The sequence below is a fragment of the Botrytis byssoidea genome (genome assembly GCF_014898295.1).
Source record: "Botrytis byssoidea strain MUCL 94 chromosome Unknown BBYS_034, whole genome shotgun sequence".
NCBI classification, from domain to species: domain Eukaryota; kingdom Fungi; phylum Ascomycota; class Leotiomycetes; order Helotiales; family Sclerotiniaceae; genus Botrytis; species Botrytis byssoidea.
Genome location: NW_024065875.1, coordinates 270,370 through 288,972, shown reverse-complemented (window position 1 = coordinate 288,972; position 18,603 = coordinate 270,370). Strand labels below are relative to the sequence as shown.

Here is an 18,603-nt window from a genome sequence, read left to right as displayed (position 1 = left end):
ACTACGAGCTGGCTTAGAACGAAGAGGATTGTTTGAGTGGTAGCATTTGGTACTGAAGAAAAAGAGTTTTGACATATTAAGCTTTGGATGGGAGAGAAATTTAGTAACACGAGTGACACGAGTAGTCAGTCGTATTTGCGTGAACCGGTTGTTATAGACAATGAGTTTGAAGTAAAGGGTAATTATCGGTCATAAAATTCCAGATGGGGTTTGGAGTACGATAACTGAGACTTGCAAATCTCTGCAAACATGAATTGAACCACAAATCCATACGGGTGTACGAGTAAAGCTTTCGAGGTTGGCTTGTCAGTTCGAGGTATGCAAGTTCGAGGTTATCGTAAAGTGCCCCTTTAGCTCATTATGGACTGTGGTTTTCGATAATGCGTGGGACATTTGTAACTTCCTCATTCGTAGTTCCATGGTCGTCTTGATAGGTAGATATCGCTATTTATCTCGAGAGGTCTTGTTTTGCATCAGTTGGTGGCTGAAATCCTACCGGGTAAGTTTTGATATTGTGAGGTTGAAGTGAGGTTTAGATGTTCTGCTATCCGGCCGCAACGCGATAACCATAATGTGGCAACTGTACCGGAACGTACCCACTCGCCCGCACTCACAGGTTCACGAATCACAACGCGTTCTTGTCATCCAATACAGTCAGATTCGGGCATGTCCGAGCTATCAACCTGATAAGGCATCCTAGAGACTGATCACTGCCAGCCAGCCAGCCAGCCAGCCAGCCAAGATAACCCGTACAGGAAGTTGATCGTGTGTTTTTGTCACTTGTGCCGTGTTATACCCCATACAACCGACACCCCGATGATTGTCCATCTTGGTCTAACTGGGTTAAGTGTATCGTCCGATAAGTTTTTGACCGTTGATAACAAGCGTCCATTCGAAATCCGTCCAAAGCAATCGATTATCGATACCTAGGTCCACGGTATGCGAGCCAGTCCGTGTCCACCAACACGATCCAGACCAGTAAAATTTGCCGGGTAGTTGATAACTTTCACCCACAAGCAGTGAAGCTATCAGGCTATCAAGGCTATCAAGGCTATTATCTATCAGACTATCAGAAGAACAGAAGAACAGGGTAAGTGGGACATGAAAAAAAAAATGTCAGTGTATTGATTGGTAGTCGTTCTGTCGTAGTGTCTATCAAAGTGGAGTTTCTCTTTTCTTTCCTCAATCATAAACCGTCAAGCTCTTCTCTCCTCTTCCTCCCCCTTTCCTTTCCTTCCCTTCTCTCTCTCTCTCTCTCCCAAAAGAGAGCGCAATTACTCGGAGCATGATACCTATCTTCTCTTGACATTTGTTTCTTGTGAAGATTATCAACTCTTGCTTTGCGTGGTTGTAATTGTCACTTGTTGATACAAGTACCCGTTCTTCCTCGCAAGAAAAAAGTACTTGTGTGTGTGTCAATTGAAAATTTATCCGAGATGTCCCCCGCTATGAACGTCGCGACTCTCAAAGCTCAATCGGCGGAAAAGGTTGGAGCTTTCAAGAATGCTTTCACCAGTCGACAGAATTTCATGGACTATGTGACAGTTCAAGATACTGCTCTCGATCGCCATTCGGGCTCGAATAAGGTCTGGTCCAATGAAGATCTGTAAGTTCCAATATCAATTGTTGCTCAATGGGACTTTTGTCGATGGATTGGCCCACGGCGAACAATTCAGCTACTAAATTCGTTCCTGTAGTGATCCAACACCTCCTGAAAAACGGACATGGCGTTGGTGGAACTTCGTTACCTTCTACCTGGGACTCTCCTTTGGCAATTGGACTTTGGGCTCGACCATGGTAGGAATTGGCCTTAATTGGTGGCAAGCCATCATCGTTATATTCGTCTCTCAATTGATCAGTTCGGTCGCCATGTACTTCAACAGTCGATGCGCCTCGGTTTATCATATTGGATACCCTGTCGTAGCCAGGAGTGTTTTTGGAATGTATGGTTCATACTACTTCGTTGGAGCTCGCGCTGCCTTGGCTATTATCTGGTATGGTGTACAATGTAAGTGATCCATTTTATGAATCTCTGACGCATTGAAACATTCTGCGTCTTCTTGCAAAGATTGAGCGATCGAAACTACATTCCATCCAGCGAGCGGTTCTTTCTTGGTGACATTTTGCTAATGCGCCGACAAAAACAGTGTTCTCTGGTGCGAGTTTCATGAGCAATATCTTGCGATGCATTTTCGGACACAACTTCACTAATATACCAAATCACATTCCTGAATCGATTGGTATTACATCTGCCAGTATGCTTGCCTTCTTCCTGTTCTGGCTAGTTCACTTCCCATTCTGCGCCTTTCGACCATATCAATTGCGAGCCTTCTTTTGGTTCAAATCAATTGTTGTTTTGCCAGCCGTATTTGGACTTTTCATTTTCTGTATGGCCAATACAAAGGGAAAAGTCGGATCAGTATACAAAAGCACACTTGGGGAAGGGGCTGCCTATGGATGGTTTATCATGTATGGCATCAACAGTGGCATGGGTAACACTGCAACTTGTAAGTTGAAATTCACTTTGCTCCCTGGATTGAATTGTCGCCTTGCGACGCATTTGCCCAATTCTTCCAAAAGTGATTCTAGGGTCTAAGCACTCAATGTGCAAAGAAAAGCTGCTAACTCGTCACTCATGTAGTGATCACAAATCAACCAGATATTGCGAGATGGAGTGCGACGAGATCGGGCGCACAATGGTCGCAACTTCTTACTCAACCTCTATCCGTTACGCTGTCCGCCACATTTGGAATCTTGGCCACGGCTGCGATCAACAACAATTGGGGCTTGGATCTATGGAATCCTTGGGATTTGCTAAGCGCCATTTTGGATAGATATTGGTCGGGCAGCACACGTTTTGCTGTCTTTCTCTTGGCATTCTGCTGGATGGTATCCATTCTTGGTACAAACATTGCAGCGAACATGATTCCATTCGGTGCTGATAGTACCATGTTGTTTCCTCGATTTCTCACAATTCCCCGCGGGCAATATGTTGTGGAATTCTTGGCTTTTGCCATCTGTCCATGGAAGATTCTCGCTTCTGCGTCGGTTTTTACCACATTCCTTTCGGGTTATGGTATATTCATGGCAAGCGTGGTTGCAATAATGGTCTGCGATTGTAAGTTCTTTTACCCGCAACACATATCCCATACGGATAACTCCCGAGCTGGCAAACTTCAAGATAGTTGGAAGCAGTTCATTTCATTTCGTAATATTAATGCTGACTTTTTTCTAAGACTATGCACTCACTAAGGGCAATGTTTTCATTGGGCATCTCTACAATGGTACAAAATCAAACAAGCATTACTATTATTTCCATGGCTGGAATGTGCAAGCGATTATTGCATATATTTGTGGTGTTGCGCTCCCTTTTCCAGGATTTGTTGGAACTCTAGGCGCATCTGTATCCCAAAGTGCTACGAATCTTGGACGTCTCGGATGGTTGTTATCCTTTACTGTCAGTTTCGTTGTGTACTTTGCTCTTTGCAAGGTATGGCCGACTCAGAACCAGAAATTAATCAAGGAAATGGGTCTTGGATGGGAATCACAATACGGTGATGTTGTAATTGCTGAAGATGGTACACAAATTGCAATCAATGCAGACGCGGTTACAGCAATCAGTGATGATTCTGAATCTGTCAATAGAACTACAGTGGCGTACCGGGGAGAAAAGGAATCTTGAGGGTCAAGACTGGGGTAGCTTTACGATAATGAACAAGATATTAGTAGTAGTATATATAATAAATACTGAACAAATCAAATACTTTTGAAATCAGCTTGGTCCTAGTAAGATAATTTCTTGAGCTATGTACAGCACAGTAGCTATAACCATCTAAACGACGTTGCCGGAGATGGAGAAATCAATTGTTCCCATAACGTAGTTTAACACCGAGTGGCCCATATCACCAAATGGCCCACTTTCACCTCAATTTACATCTTTCTCTTTCAACACATGTTTTATCAATAACTCATAATAAATTCGAATAATCAAAAAGCTTATATACTCTTTATTATTAAAACTATTTATAAAAATAAAAAATTAAATATTCGAAAAGCTGTTATATTCTATAATATTTTTTATATAATTTTTTGATATAAAATAAAAGATTTATTTTTTTATATAGAAATTCGAATTAATAGTTATAAGATTATAGAATTAAAAAAAAAAATTATTTAATATATATTTAATATAAATTCAAAAGGATTTCTATCTAAATTGAAAAATATAAAAAATATAGCAAATTATATTTTTGAATTAAGAAATACAAAATATATTAAAAAGCTCTAAATACATCAATTTATAAAGTATTGAATTGAATTAAAGATATATTTTAATTATATTTATAACTTTCAAAAAACTTTTTATAAAGATTTTAAATTTATTAAAAAATAATTTTAATTAATTATAAATATATAAACAAAATATAGTATTTTAGATAGCAATTTCTATAATTTTGATGAAATAGGCTTTATAATAAGGATTATATATATAATAATAATTATTACTAGTATTGAGAGATATAGCAGAAATAAATTAATATAATCAAACAATTGAGAATAGGCTATAATAATAATATATAGAAATATAAAGAATAAAACTATTCCCTTATTTCTAATAATTTAAGAATAGGTTTATCTTTTCAATTGATATATCGAAATCGGTTTTTTTATGGAATAGACTATTAAACCTATATCTAATAAATAAATAAATAATAAAACAGATTTAGAATAATTGAAATATTTTGATAAATATATTAAGAATTAAAGAAAGAGCAAATATTGAATATTAATATTAAATAGATATAAAAGTTATAAATCAATAGTTTTTTAAGTATACTATAAAGAGAATAATATTATATATTTAAATTTATTATTATATTTAAGTTATTTAATTTAACTACTTGATATTAATTATTTTAATAATCTGAAACATTTATATAATACTTAAATTAATAAATTTATTAAGGTACATATCAATTATATTTCGAAAATTGAATTCTTTATAGTTTTTAAAGCTATATATCAAAAATCAATTATTTCTTAAAATATAAAAATAGGATTTCGAAAAACAAATTTAATTCTATTTAATTTTAAAACTATATTCTCAAAATTAGATATTCGAATTTGTATATTTATCCCCCCCTTTTTTCAATTTAAATCAATAAATCTTTCAAATTCTTTATAATCCAACTAAAACTTTTTTTTAATTAATATTAATTAAATTTCGAATAATTTGTTATTAATTAAGCTTTTTTATATTTATATTCGAAATTATATTAATTTTAATTAAAAATATAAAAAGATTAGCTTATAAGAATATATTTTTAAATATAGAGAATTATATACTTTAAATAGCAAATAAAATATTAAGTAAATATTGATATATAAAAAAAATTCAATTATATTAAGAAAAAATGTTTATTGAATAAAAAACTTTTAATATATTATTTTAATAAAAAATTAATATTTAAATTTAATATAATAAATATCAAAAAGAAAAGAATTCTAATAAAGAAATATCTTTTAATTAATATTATAATAAATATAAAAAGATAGAATATAATATAAAAATCTATCAAAATAATATAATAGATCCTAGATTATTAGATTTTTAATAATTTTAATTAATTAATTTAATTATTATTGAATAATATGAGTTTGAAAGTGTAAATTGAGATGAAAGTGGGCCACTCGGTGATATGGGCCACTCGGTGTTAAACTACGTTATCAGTAAATTGTAAAAGTACCTGACACTTAATATGCCGGTAGACAAGTGCTGCAGGGTAGTGTAGTCTATACTGCAATAGGATTAGTGCTTATCAGCATAGATACATCTTTAATCTCGTATACCCGAATACAATTCAATACAATACAATCACTTCAATCACTTGCAACACTTGCATCACGACGGCTATGATAACCACAAGTTTCCACCATAATTCACTACAGTATACTACACACGAAATTCAGTGATTTTAATTACGGCTCAAAGTCTTTTAGGGCTAGATTGGCTTAACCTTAGTGGGCTGAGTCCACCACATACTATATCACTAGCTAGACTTTTAGCGAAAAGCGCACACAAAGTTGCCACCATCCATTGTCCATCAGTAGAGCATCCATGCTCTTTGATCCATTTGATCCATTTATCTTAAATCTTTAATCCTTTCACCGTTCATCGTTAATCCTTCATCATACTCTAAAAACGTTCATTCATTCTAGTATATGAAATCGCTTAGCACTGAGTAAAAGAACTATCTGAAACTCAACCCGCCAACAGCTTTCCTTGCCAACCCTTCTTTTCAAACCTCGTCAAGATGGATTCACCATGGAGACCAGACTTATACAAGCCATCCTCAGCTTGTGAAATTGCTCCTCATCAAATTTTGGAGGCCGAGGTTCGTATCAGAATTCTCTTTTCCCTGTAGCCCTGGGTAAGTTACTCGAAGTTTTCACTGATCAAATTCTTCTCTTCCTAGGCCTTGGAGTCCGAAATCAAAGACTTTGCTCAATTCACAAAGGATATTACAGAAACCCCGTACGACCCGGAAAATTGGCTCAATCGGGGTAATTGCCTCCGCCGATTAGGGTACCCGGAACTTGCTCTTGGCGACGTTCAAAAGGCCAGGCTTCTAGTCGAAGCAGCCTTAGAGAATGATTCTACCTTAGGTACTGATGCTTACAAAGCATATAGTCAGAAGATATGGCAGCTCCATCAAACTCACCCAGCATGGATGCCCAGGAAAGCACAGGTTGCTACGCCAGAATCTCTTCGAGCTTTAGTTACAGTCCTACTAAAAAGACTGGAACTTCAGATTTGGTCAGAGTTAATGGAAGGATTAATGGCTTCCAATTGCTGCTCAGACTACCTTGAGGTAAGTAAAGATGCGGTGGCCAAGTTTCCAGATGATCAGGTTTTCCCTTCGGAAGTAACAAATGCGGAATCATGGTTCGAGCAACGTCAAAATATCCTTCAAGGATATGTTGGCAATGAAGAAATGACAGCCGAGGCCATGAAGACTACTCTTTACAACGGAGGCGTCTACCCAACAGCATATCCATGGATGACCGAAGATGTTGTCGCAAGATCCGACGAAGTAATAGAAAAGGTGGCGGCCGAATTTACCTCTGCATCATCCAATTGCGTAGTCTCAAAGAGCACAATTAGACTGGCAATTTCGCTTGAAGAAATATCAGAGATAGATGTGCTTGGCGTAGTGGCAACAAGAGATATCATGGCAAAAGAATCAGTTCTTGTTGACCCTACGCTTGCTGCTGTGGTTGACAGTGTCGACCGCTGCCCAGCTTGTTGTGGGCCACTCTTGAATAAAATCGAAAATTCATGTTGTAAAACTTTGTATTGTAGCTCTTCCTGCTCTCAAACTGCACTGGATAATTATCATACCATCCTTTGTGGTAAAGATCTAGATTTCTCGCTCCGGACCGAGTCAGAATCTTTGTCAAACCCCACAGAATCGTCTATAGGATCCAACTTATTTCTCCGCGTTCTCGCCCTTTCTTTGAAAGAGAATGCCGCCAATCCCCTGAAAACCTCTCTCATATCACGTCTCACACCCGCGTACAATCCAAATAACCCTCAACTCATTGCGTTAAATTTCAAGGATCACATCATAACCCCGATTCGCATTCTTCGTGGGCTTGGTATCGACGTATTCGCGAACAGCGCATATGATACATGGGTTCTGCACACTATCTACTGTCGTTTACAGAACAATAAACATGGGCAAACCTTCGATGATATTTGCGGAACCGCCGTGAATCCTTTGTATTCGATGTTCAATCACAGCTGCGATCCCAACATTGATTGGAGACACGACGATGAAAATAGCACAGTTACCATGTTTGCTGAGAGAGATATCAGGAAAGGAGAGGAGATGTTCATTTCGTATATCGGGAGAGGCAAGGGTCTTAAGGAAAGACAAGGGAAACTTATGCCTTGGTTTGGCATGGATTGTGCATGTCACAAGTGTGATGAGGAGAAATTAGAGGCGATGGCGGCAGGTATCACTATCTGAGCCGGGAATTTTTAGCAGCGAGACCGTTTTTAGATAGACGCCAGATCAACTTCCTGGCTCAATGTTGCTCATCAAAAATTACCCATTGCTTATTGTTCTTTTTTTTTTGCTCTGCCCGTTGGAATCGGTATTGACAAGCCTAGGAAGTGATCCTCTATTATTTAAGCTTCTTGCAGACCTTTGTCTATGCACGTTTGGCACAATAGCATAAGTGTTATGTCTGACATGTATCTAATAAGCCTCGACAACTTTACGTCACACGAGATCCCTTTGAAATGAAGTCATATCATACTCCTTATTCCTGGGTGAGAAACTCTGTCAAATTTATGGATCTTGATCAGTGTAGGCAATAGTATACTACAGTGAAACTGTGGCGCGTATTAGTATATTGATATTGCAGTTAGTATATATAGAAAGGAGGCTATATCACTTTTGTATATATTTATATATCTAGAGAATACTAGCAATATACTGAAATACTGGAATCCAATATAAAGTATACATTCCTATTCAAATTAGATAATAAAATTCCATTCCTTATTTCAAATTGAATAGGAATCTTTTATTTCTAATCTAATTTGAATAGGAATATATATTTTATATTGGATTCCAGTATTTCAGTATATTATTAATAGTATCAAATAACTAAAAGATATTGAATACTTTCAGTAATATTGAATTCTATACTACATACATACATATTTCGAAAAAACTCGATACGCACTACTAAACTAACCCGTATACGAAATACGGGAAATACTATTGCCTACACTGATCTTGATCCACTTTAACGATCATATGCCAAAAATTTATTATATAACAGGAAAATTGTGACATAAAGTTATCGAGCTCACATAGAAGATCTACATGATATATCGTAGACTTGAATCTGCTGACATTGAGAAAGATTAATCATACGCATGCATATAGTCGTGTCAGCGATAAGTAATAATACCAATGACATTTGACATGTACCACTAAAGCCTCTTAATTTTGCGTAAAGAAAGTGGAAGCCGTCTGTGTCCTCCCTGTTTTTCAATATAAAGATGGTGTGTTATTCGTCGCCTTGTTCAGCCAACTAAAGCTTTCTCCTCCAATGATATCTTAAGGTTTCTTGCTTATCTGTAAAATTGTGGATTTTGTTGATTGATCTCCAATGATGCATCGTATTTCCTTGCATTGGCACCTGTCATCATTCTGCAGTATTCAATATCATCGCTGATTATGTTTACGACATCCCAATGCAGCACCCGTTACGTTGTGTTAAGCAGGTTTCTAAACTTCCGCGAGCTCGGCAGCTGCATCGCACTTCAATAGGAACTTGTGCCACCCATAAATCATCTCTATTATCTCGAGAAAATGAGATATGTTGCTTCAATTGCTCAATGATCATTCAAATGCTGTACCTTCAACATGATGGCCATTACTTATCTAGAAATTATACTTCTTCTATTCTTGTCCCTGTGGACCATCTATGGCGCTATTCATCGTCTATACTTAAGTCCCATTGCCAAGTTTCCTGGTCCAAAGCTTGCAGCTTTGACATCGTGGTATGAGATCTACTTCAATATCGTGCGTGATGGACAATGGCTTTGGGAAATCAAACGAATGCACGAAAAGTATGGTACGTTTGATTCCCTCCTCGACGTTTCATTGTAACTAAAAACTATAGGTCCTATCGTGCGCATTAATCCCTATGAATTGCACATTAATGATGTGAATTATTATGATGAATTATACGCGGGCAATACGAGAAAACGTGAAAAGTAGGTCATGGACAAAATTTATCTTAAGTTGGGAAGTTTGGGTGATCCGGTATTTTTATATGAAGTCCTCGAGTCGAACCATTTCGATTCATGCCATATCCTAAAAGTCATTGAATTGCCGGTTTCATACTACTCCTTGCTCGCATATTCTTAAAGCACCAAGAACGGCGGGAATGACAAGGTCGATTGATGTGTTTAGACTAGGTCTACACTTGTACTTTTGCTTTTCACCTCAAAGAATCACTAGATTGTGTAGGATTTTCGGACTAATAAACAATGGCAGATATCCATGGTTTGTTAGTGCTGGCGGTTCTCCAGGAAGTTCTTTTGAAACCATAGGACATGACCTCCATCGTCTCCGAAGAAACGCCGTCAACCCCTTCTTCTCCAAGCGGTCTATCATGGCTATGGAGCCGCTTATCAAATCAAAAATCTCTCTACTGTCTGATGTATTTCAGTCTCATTTCGCGCAAGCAACCCCCATTAGTCTTCGGGTAGTATTCTCATCGCTTACTTTGGATGTGATTTCCGATTATTGTTACGGGGAAGCTTTCGGCGCTTTGACTGATGAGAATTTGGCTGAAATATGGAGTACCACACTTTCTCAAGTCATGTCTATAACGACTATTGTTATGCATTTCCCTATAGTGTACACAATTCTATCGTGGCTACCTAGTAGCCTAGCTGGGCCTGTGCTGGGACATCACAGAGTCAGTCGCAAGAATCCGTGTTTATGTTCACAAATTAGCATCTGACTATACATACTAGAATTCAAGAAAACAAGTGGCACGTATTTTAAATCATGAAGATGTTGGGGGTCGTCAAGACACAATATTCCACGAACTTCGCGATAGCAGCCTTCTTCCTCCCGAAGAAAAGACACTCAGGCGACTCGCTGACGATGGAAATATCATGGTTGGAGCTGGAGGCGAGACCACAGCCCAAACTTTAGCGGTATTGCTTTATCATCTCCTGAATAATCCAAAAATGCTATCGAGGGTCAAGGATGAAATTGGCACCTTGGGTGAAGACATCACATGGGGGAGATTGGAAACCCTACCGTTCCTGGTGAACCAACTCGAGAAACTGAAATCTTAAATCGCTACTAACAAATCCTCTCACAGTCGGCGGCCGTAACCGAAGCATTACGTCTTTCAAGCGTGGTAACCTCGCGCCTTCCTAGAATCGCACCCAATGAAGACATGAAGTTTCAGAAATGGACAATCCCTGCTGGTGTGTGTATAGCCCTTTTCTATAGCCCCTTTGTATCGATTTTCATCGATATCTAAGTACCTGTTTACCATTCTCTCCCCCTTGACCCCATTTACCATTTTGACGAAATTTAGACACCAACAAGCATGTCTTACTATTTAATCCACTACTCCCCCGAGATTTTCCCCTCTCCTCATGAATTCAACCCGAGTCGCTGGCTTACGGAGTCAGTCTCAAAAGATTCGACTACTGGAGATGCAGTGCGCAAACATAGGCTGGACAAGTATTTTGTCCCTTTTTGCAAGGGGACCAGAATATGCCTTGGCATGAAGTATGAAATTCACCATGTTCCTACCTCTCTAGTGTTCTGACTAACAGAGTAATCTCAAAAACAGCCTAGCGTATGCAGAATTGTTTCTCACAACAGCGTATATACTCAAACGTTTTGATCTTGAGCTTTATGGAACTACGAAGAGAGATGTGGAAATTAAGAGAGATCATTTTGTTGCAGCGCCAGCGGCAGGAAGTAAAGGTATTAGGGTTATAGTCACGCATGATAATGGGGAGTAAGGAAGTGACGGGGTGCGATATCTTGAAGTAGGTGCTTATGCACGTTGAAGTCTTATCGAGATTTGGATTATACTTAGGAGCTTGTACCACCTGCCTTTCCGCTCGTTGTCTCAGGGTGAAGATCTTTTGTTCCATAAACTATGCGATTGTCTGCTACTGGAAGACCATCAAACGATTCCGAGGTCTCCAATAGTAACGTGTACAACGCCATGAGATTTGTTAAGAGAGGGCTCAAGAGAGACTTGGGTAGCCAAGTCGTAGAACGATGGTGCTTTGTAGGACGTGGAATAGATTATACTCATCAAAAGTTCAGCACCCATGCCTTCATTTGCTATATCTGGCTGAGATATCCTCAGAATCGCTGTATCAAGGAATCTCAAAGTAGTTGGATCTTGAGCCTAGTCTTCATTCGCAGTGTTGATACTTATAGTAGAATGTCGTTACGTTCAACGGAAACTGCTAAAATCTATAAAGGATAAGACGCTCTGCAACGCCCTGAGTGACAGATGGTGTGTCGATCTGGACTGTGGCACCACTAACAACTGGAGGAAGAGCTGGAACGGCCACCAAGTCTGAATACGGGATACGGAAATTCGCAGCAACGTCGGTGTAAATGGCTTCGGTGCATATGGCGGTAATGGCTTGTGTAGGAATAGCTAGAATTTGATTATATAAGACTAAATATGGACGATAGGTGGGAAATAATACATTGTCATAAGTACAATGACCCATTTGCGGAGCTGCTGAATTCCAGCTCACAGTATGCCACGAATATTATGGACGACCATGAATACCAGCTATCTGAAATTAGGATAATGAGTCATCTTTTGGGACTCGCTGTAAAGAAACAAGTGCTTGGATGTACAGAGGCCTGAGATATGTTAGTCATCAGGTCAAGAAGCGGCCGTTGACGTTGCTATATTCAAAACCATAGTATTCGGATCTTATGATGCAATTCTGCATTTCAAAGATCCTTTAAACAGACTAGAGTTTGGCAAGCCATTCAAATAGTCGAGTCATAGGTGAATTTTCAGATGTCAACTAGGAATTGCCATTCCATCTCCATCAATTGCTTCATGGTTCTGCGGTGATTGGTATTGACTTCCTTGATCAAAACCAAACCAAATGTAAAGATTTAAAAATACCAAGTTGGGACGTGATTTTGAAGGTCCGATATATCTCTTCACGTAGGTGTGGCTCCAGTGTGTGCATCGATGCTAATTTCAATAGCAATAGGATTGGATAACGCCCCGACGCTATCAACACGGGCGAGAAACGAGATGGTCAGGCAAAGTGATGCGCTTGTTCTGCCAAAACTCATTTTGAGGAAGACAGAGAGTCCAGGTAAGGGATTTCGTATGTGTGGTTTATAGGCAATAGAATATTGGAAATCACTGGCTAGAGGCAAATTAGAACCAAGAAGGACCCTGCCACGAAACAAGTTTGTTTAACAGTGAATTTTTTCACGATCAAGGAGCAGGTCAATGGACTGCATATATTATTGACTATGTAGATTAATTGTACGTAGACAAAATCTAACTACGAAGTGGAAGTGATATATACACTGTAGCTAAGCGCACATGCCACAACTTCCAACAGAATGGAATAAATTCAGCATGGAATAAAGAGCTGGACATGAGGGATAACGTCCTTGCATACAAAAGGATGCATAAAAGGCTACCTGAATATGTGCCATACAAATACAATGCTAGGTTTGTAACAATTTCTCTTCGTAAAAAGCCCTGTTGTGGTTGATCATCTGAGAAGCCACTGTCGGGTACCTAAACTAGGAACGACCTCTGATTCGGGAGAACAGTAAGACAAAAACGGACGTATATTTGAAAACTATCATGAAAGTTTGTTCAGCTTGTGGCCGTTCGTTGGTGTCTACCTCCATGTATGTGAAGGTGGGAAGTTATTTGGTTCTGGCCAGGCAGATTCCTCAAGTAGTGAAAAAGGCTGACAGCCTGGGAAAGCTTGCTTCTCCAAGGAAAACGGCGCGAAAACACGAGTATTGGCGCATGATACATGCATTTTTGAAGGCTATGGCGACCAGGCAACTCACCGGGCCGTCAACCACCATGTGGTTGAATATAGGAATTTTCAACGATGATATTTCGATTATCGAGTCGTCGAAGAACATACGATGAATCGCCCGACTAGATCTGGACAAATCGATGCATGGATCCAAACTTCCCCCCTCTTGTTCTGACGATTATCGCCGATCGATACGAGCTTCTACACACGTGTCAACGAAAGCGACTAGTCCCAAGTGAAGTCTCACTGAGTTTAGCCATGGCTTTCCTTTAAATGCCCTGTTCTTGACTATACGAGATGAGAATTGGAGCTGAATGTGGTCAACAATCTGTTCCGCCGCTATACCACAAATTTGCTCTCTAGATTTAGCTTTATGCGATACCATTGATGCCGTTGGTTTAATGTACCTTCTTACATTCTGCCTTCCCCAGAAGTAAGGAAGCCTGAATTCGTTAGAATACGAAAAACTGCTCACTAGTAGAGGTTTGGATGTTCATAAATGATTATTTATGAAATAAGCTCTACGGCGGGAGCCTGCTTCCGCATCCGGAGCGATCTTGAATGGGCCCGAATCTGAGAACTGAAAAGCTTTACTTGTCAACTACAGCCGCTTGAATCATCACTGTGAGGTGCGTAGTATGATAGTGGTCACGTTGAGTGACATTCGATATGCAACAAATCAATTCTAGACCCCAATTGAAAAAAAAAAAACCCTGTTACAAGGGCAGCCCTCTGAGTTCAGTGATGGCCCCCTCGTCGTGTCTTGTGTATCATGGAACACGCTCTGACAAATTTTTCAACTATATCATCATTTTTGGCGGCAGAATGACTTGGAGAATATACTTCGACCATGAAAAATGAGAGATCTGAGTAAGTAAATCCAAAGTATCGGTGACTTGAAAATGTTTTCTTAGGAATTGTAGTTGCTCTCGATATATAAAAGATGCTCTCTTCGTATCGAGCTCTTGGTGCTCACATACTCTATGCATATATATATATATATCTCGCAATCCAGTGATAGTCCTTGTGCTCATGGTATCATAGAGTTTCAGGATCTTCGGTGCAGTAATTCTTTTTCCGCTCCGTAGCCGTGGTCAAATCTCGTTCATTGTGTAGAAATACCTTGTAGGTACAGGTAGAGTAGATGCAGAGCGTGTAAGAAGGTGAAATTATTCCCACAAGCATCAAAAATGTTCGAGTTTGAAGCACACTGGTGCTGAATTGTTGCTGATGGGAATGATGGCCGACAGTTAGATCCACTAACAAGAAAACATGGAAAGTTTTGACCGCATTCCATACCTTCGTCTGTCATTGCACAGAGCAGGACAATCTACCGATTCTTTCGAGACATGATATGACGCTACTATGCTGCTATGCTTGGGATTCTCGAAGTTCAGTTTGCGTGGAAATAGAACTTGAATATTAGGTTGATACTTCATCGAAATCAAATTTATTTAAAGATTGAAATGGTAAGAATCATAAACTTTGATAAGTGTACGTATTGCGGTCATCCAGATTAACCTCTCTGCCTTATGCTGACCATTCTGAGACCCGAGAGTTGTACACTCCATTCTTAGGAACTTTATGCCCAATTTTCTGGCGCAACAAAAATCGTTAGTTATACGCCTGTTACCAAAACGCTATGACCAAATCGTCGGCAGCTATTCTGGGATGGCCTCCAATTTCCAAAGCCTTCGATTTTGTCCACTTACGGCAATTGTGAGTTACACCTACAACTTGCGATAGACTGCGATCTTCCCCAGCAAAATAGTGCTGTGTTTTCGGTATCATATAGTTCATCTTTTGCACTATGACCCCAATGAGTTGCGAGATTAGGTCCTCATTCTATCTGTCTTATTTTCATATAGTATTCAAATCTATATTTGGGGTATAGCTTAAGGAAGCGTCAGATTCTCGATCGTATGGGTAACTTCAGGTACTAGGTGGGCAATCTGATTTGGATCACGCATGGCTATAGTAAGATCGTCTGGGAGTGTACCAGAGTAAAGAAGGTTCTACTACAGATTAGTGAATTCTTTGGAGAAATTGATGATTTCACTCACTTTTTTGACAGTGTCAAATGTATCTTCTCTCTCGGTATAATCGCGAATTACCTTGCTTATGGTGAAATCGACATAGATCCTAGTATCTCTGATCCTAACAAGAACATTATCGAGTCTCATGAACAATCTGCACAAGAGAAGCATTCGGTCAGGCATAACTCGCAGTTTGCAAGAAAACACAGATATTCCGTTGTCGTCTAGCTCACTCTCGTATAAAACAACTTCTTCGAAAAACAGAATGGGATCTTGACGCTTAAGAAGGGCGATAGGTATCGGATCGGAGTTATCCAACGTAAACAATTTCCCGTTGGTTATAGTGCCTTTGTAATCTGTTGTATACGACCAGTCGAATGGCTTAACGATTTCTTTGATGCCTTCATGGGCTTTCTCCCTATATCATGTTAGCTTTGACATATTGAAACCACAAAATTCCGATTCCCTACCTGCTACTCGACCACTCTTTTGAATAGGCTACCTTTAACATATTTTTGTCCGTCTTGTCCACGCGATCCAGGGCATCGTATGCATTGAATTCCATGCGCCATCCACTCGCTACGTGCTCGATCGCAACCATATTATCACCAAAGATCATCTCTGGAACCGGTATGCCGAGCTTCTCTGACATCTGATCGATTGGACCCGACTTCGATATTGGGAGTTTACGTGCACTAATCTTGAAGCCTTTCTGAATATGCGACACAGTAGCGGTATCTGCCGCACTGGGCATTGGGTAAGTCTCATTGATAGGACCGTTGAATGCCATGATTGTAGATTGTAGATGGGATATGAACGACGTGTGAGATAATAAATGATTGATCTGGTCTGATTCCGATTCAAGCACTGATCAAGTTCAGAATGGCTCTTTTCGATTTCGTCTTTGGCGGATATGAAATGCGAGACAAGGTAGAGGCAGAGCTCTAATCCAAGCTCGGTTCAGTAAAAGCTTAGGTTCAGGTTCGAGTTCCACTTCCACTTCCACTGCCACTTGCACTTGCACTTGCACTTGCACTTCCGGTTCCAGTTCGAGTTCGAGTTCCGGTTCCAATTCAAGATTGCTCCTCGTTCGATTCCAAAGTGATGTGACAATAGTTTGTTTAATCTGTAGGGAGAATAAATACCTAGGTATGGCGCAGAAGATGCACAATTGTGAGTGTATGCTACGCTACCTATGCCTCTTTGGTGGGGTGAGACGAGACAAGGCTGCTTTAGTTGTTTTGGTGGGCACGTGGTGAGTGGGGAATGCTTGCCTCTCGAACTTCTCTCCTCTCAAACCTCTTCCGAGATCTCACTCATCACTGGGCAATTATCGGATCGGTTTCGTGTGTTGCTATGTCAACAAGCATTGACTTTTTAGCCGCTGCTTTTCCAGCTTTTCTAAATAATAACCTCTCGTCTCGTCCGTCACCTTGGATTTCGAAAGATTTCTCGAATATATCAATAACACTTTCGTTACCATCCACTATTTTACTAACCTAGCAGTCAAACACCTTTAGACTCCTTCGAAATACTTCAATCGGCCAAGGTCCTTTCAACATTTTCATCAATTCTTAGCCTTTATCTCGAATATCTCGCAATGGCTGCCCATGGCCTTGAATCGCGCTTTGAGCGGATGTCTGTAAATGATGAGAACGATCCAGGGGAAGGAAAGAAATACATGTCCAAGGTGAATAACTTCAACACCGAATATCAAATGCATCGTAGCTAATGGATACCGAGCAGATAGCATCTACCACATCTTCCAACACACAACTATCACAAAATGCAAATCGAGCAAACCTTCTGAAGATGGCCTTGCAAAATAAGAATACAGTAAACACAATCACAACAGTCACAGCTTCATCACAGGAGCCAGCTTCTCCTTCAAGAAAACCAACTACGTCATACCGAGATTCTGAACAAGTTGCCAGGATCGAGCGCAAATCGAATCCTATGTATCAGGAGCCAGCTCCAGTAAAACAGTTTCATCTCGGCATGTTCGAAATTGGTCGACCTCTAGGTAAAGGCAAATTCGGCCGTGTATATCTGGCAAGAGAACGTAGTACTGGATTTGTTTGTGCCTTGAAAGTTTTACACAAAAATGAGATACAAAAGGGCAAAGTAGAGAAACAGGTCCGACGGGAAATCGAAATTCAAAGTAATCTACGGCACCCAAATATCCTACAATTGTATGGCCACTTTCATGACAGCAAGCGAGTCTTCTTAATCCTAGAATTTGCTGGCAAAGGAGAACTTTATAAGCATCTTCGTAGAGAGACAAAATTTCCGGAATGGAAAGCAGCTCACTACATTGCGCAAATGGCTGCCGCTCTGAAGTATCTTCACAAAAAGCATGTCATGCATCGAGATATCAAACCAGAAAATATTCTGGTCGGCATCCATGGCGAGCTCAAAATCGCAGACTTTGGTTGGAGTGTCCATGCCCCTAACGGCAGAAGAAACACAATGTGTGGAACTTTAGATTATCTTCCACCCGAGATGTTGCAGAGCAACAGCAACTACTACAATGAGAAGGTTGATTTGTGGAGTCTGGGTGTGTTGATGTACGAATTTCTAGTTGGCGAGGCCCCTTTCGAGGACACTGTCGTCATGACACACAGGAGGATAGCAAGGTGTGAAATGACAATTCCAGGCTTTGTTTCATCAGAGGCAAAGGATTTGATCAAGAGGGTATGTCCGAATTCATCTTAACATTCGTCTCACGCTAATTATTGACATAGCTACTGGTACTTGATCCCGAGAAACGAATTCCCCTCGAACAGGTTGAGAAGCACCCCTGGATCATTAAGCACTGTGTAAAGGGTGAGCGAGCTAGTATGCGGGATTCAAAATCCACTGGTAGCAAGTCTCCGCTGGAGAGTAGCAAAACTCCCCTAGAGACCCGTGAGGAATGATTTGACGAATTCTGTTTTGTTTTGAGCATCG

At 39.7% G+C, this 18,603-nt stretch overlaps 5 protein-coding genes across 5 annotated transcripts; 4 read left to right on the top strand and 1 right to left on the bottom strand.

Moving 5' to 3' along the window:
- Positions 1–1,436: 1,436 nt before the first annotated feature.
- Positions 1,437–3,682, top strand: EAE97_011229 (uncharacterized protein; the record flags this gene model as incomplete). Its single annotated transcript, XM_038881744.1, has 5 exons — positions 1,437–1,606; positions 1,698–2,008; positions 2,148–2,507; positions 2,642–3,118; positions 3,237–3,682. 5 exons carry the CDS (start codon positions 1,437–1,439, stop codon positions 3,680–3,682), a joined length of 1,764 nt encoding a protein of 587 aa, XP_038727476.1.
- A 2,206-nt stretch (positions 3,683–5,888) lies between these two features.
- EAE97_011228 (uncharacterized protein) lies at positions 5,889–8,266 on the top strand. Its single transcript, XM_038881743.1, has 2 exons — positions 5,889–6,395; positions 6,477–8,266. The coding sequence occupies exons 1-2, from the start codon at positions 6,315–6,317 to the stop codon at positions 8,031–8,033; spliced, it is 1,638 nt and encodes a 545-aa protein (XP_038727475.1). The 5' UTR covers positions 5,889–6,314; the 3' UTR covers positions 8,034–8,266.
- Positions 8,267–9,326: 1,060 nt separating this feature from the next.
- Positions 9,327–11,910, top strand: EAE97_011227 (uncharacterized protein). The gene is made up of 7 exons (XM_038881742.1): positions 9,327–9,657; positions 9,706–9,799; positions 10,083–10,509; positions 10,568–10,867; positions 10,924–11,034; positions 11,146–11,342; positions 11,407–11,910. The coding sequence occupies exons 1-7, from the start codon at positions 9,447–9,449 to the stop codon at positions 11,579–11,581; spliced, it is 1,515 nt and encodes a 504-aa protein (XP_038727474.1). The 5' UTR covers positions 9,327–9,446; the 3' UTR covers positions 11,582–11,910.
- Positions 11,911–15,513: 3,603 nt separating this feature from the next.
- On the bottom strand, positions 15,514–16,444 carry EAE97_011226 (uncharacterized protein; the record flags this gene model as incomplete). The annotated part of the gene is made up of 3 exons (XM_038881741.1): positions 15,514–15,633; positions 15,682–16,072; positions 16,125–16,444. 3 exons carry the CDS (start codon positions 16,442–16,444, stop codon positions 15,514–15,516), a joined length of 831 nt encoding a protein of 276 aa, XP_038727473.1.
- An 810-nt stretch (positions 16,445–17,254) lies between these two features.
- EAE97_011225 (uncharacterized protein) lies at positions 17,255–18,572 on the top strand (the record flags this gene model as incomplete). Its single annotated transcript, XM_038881740.1, has 3 exons — positions 17,255–17,344; positions 17,401–18,348; positions 18,399–18,572. 3 exons carry the CDS (start codon positions 17,255–17,257, stop codon positions 18,570–18,572), a joined length of 1,212 nt encoding a protein of 403 aa, XP_038727472.1.
- Positions 18,573–18,603: the final 31 nt, after the last annotated feature.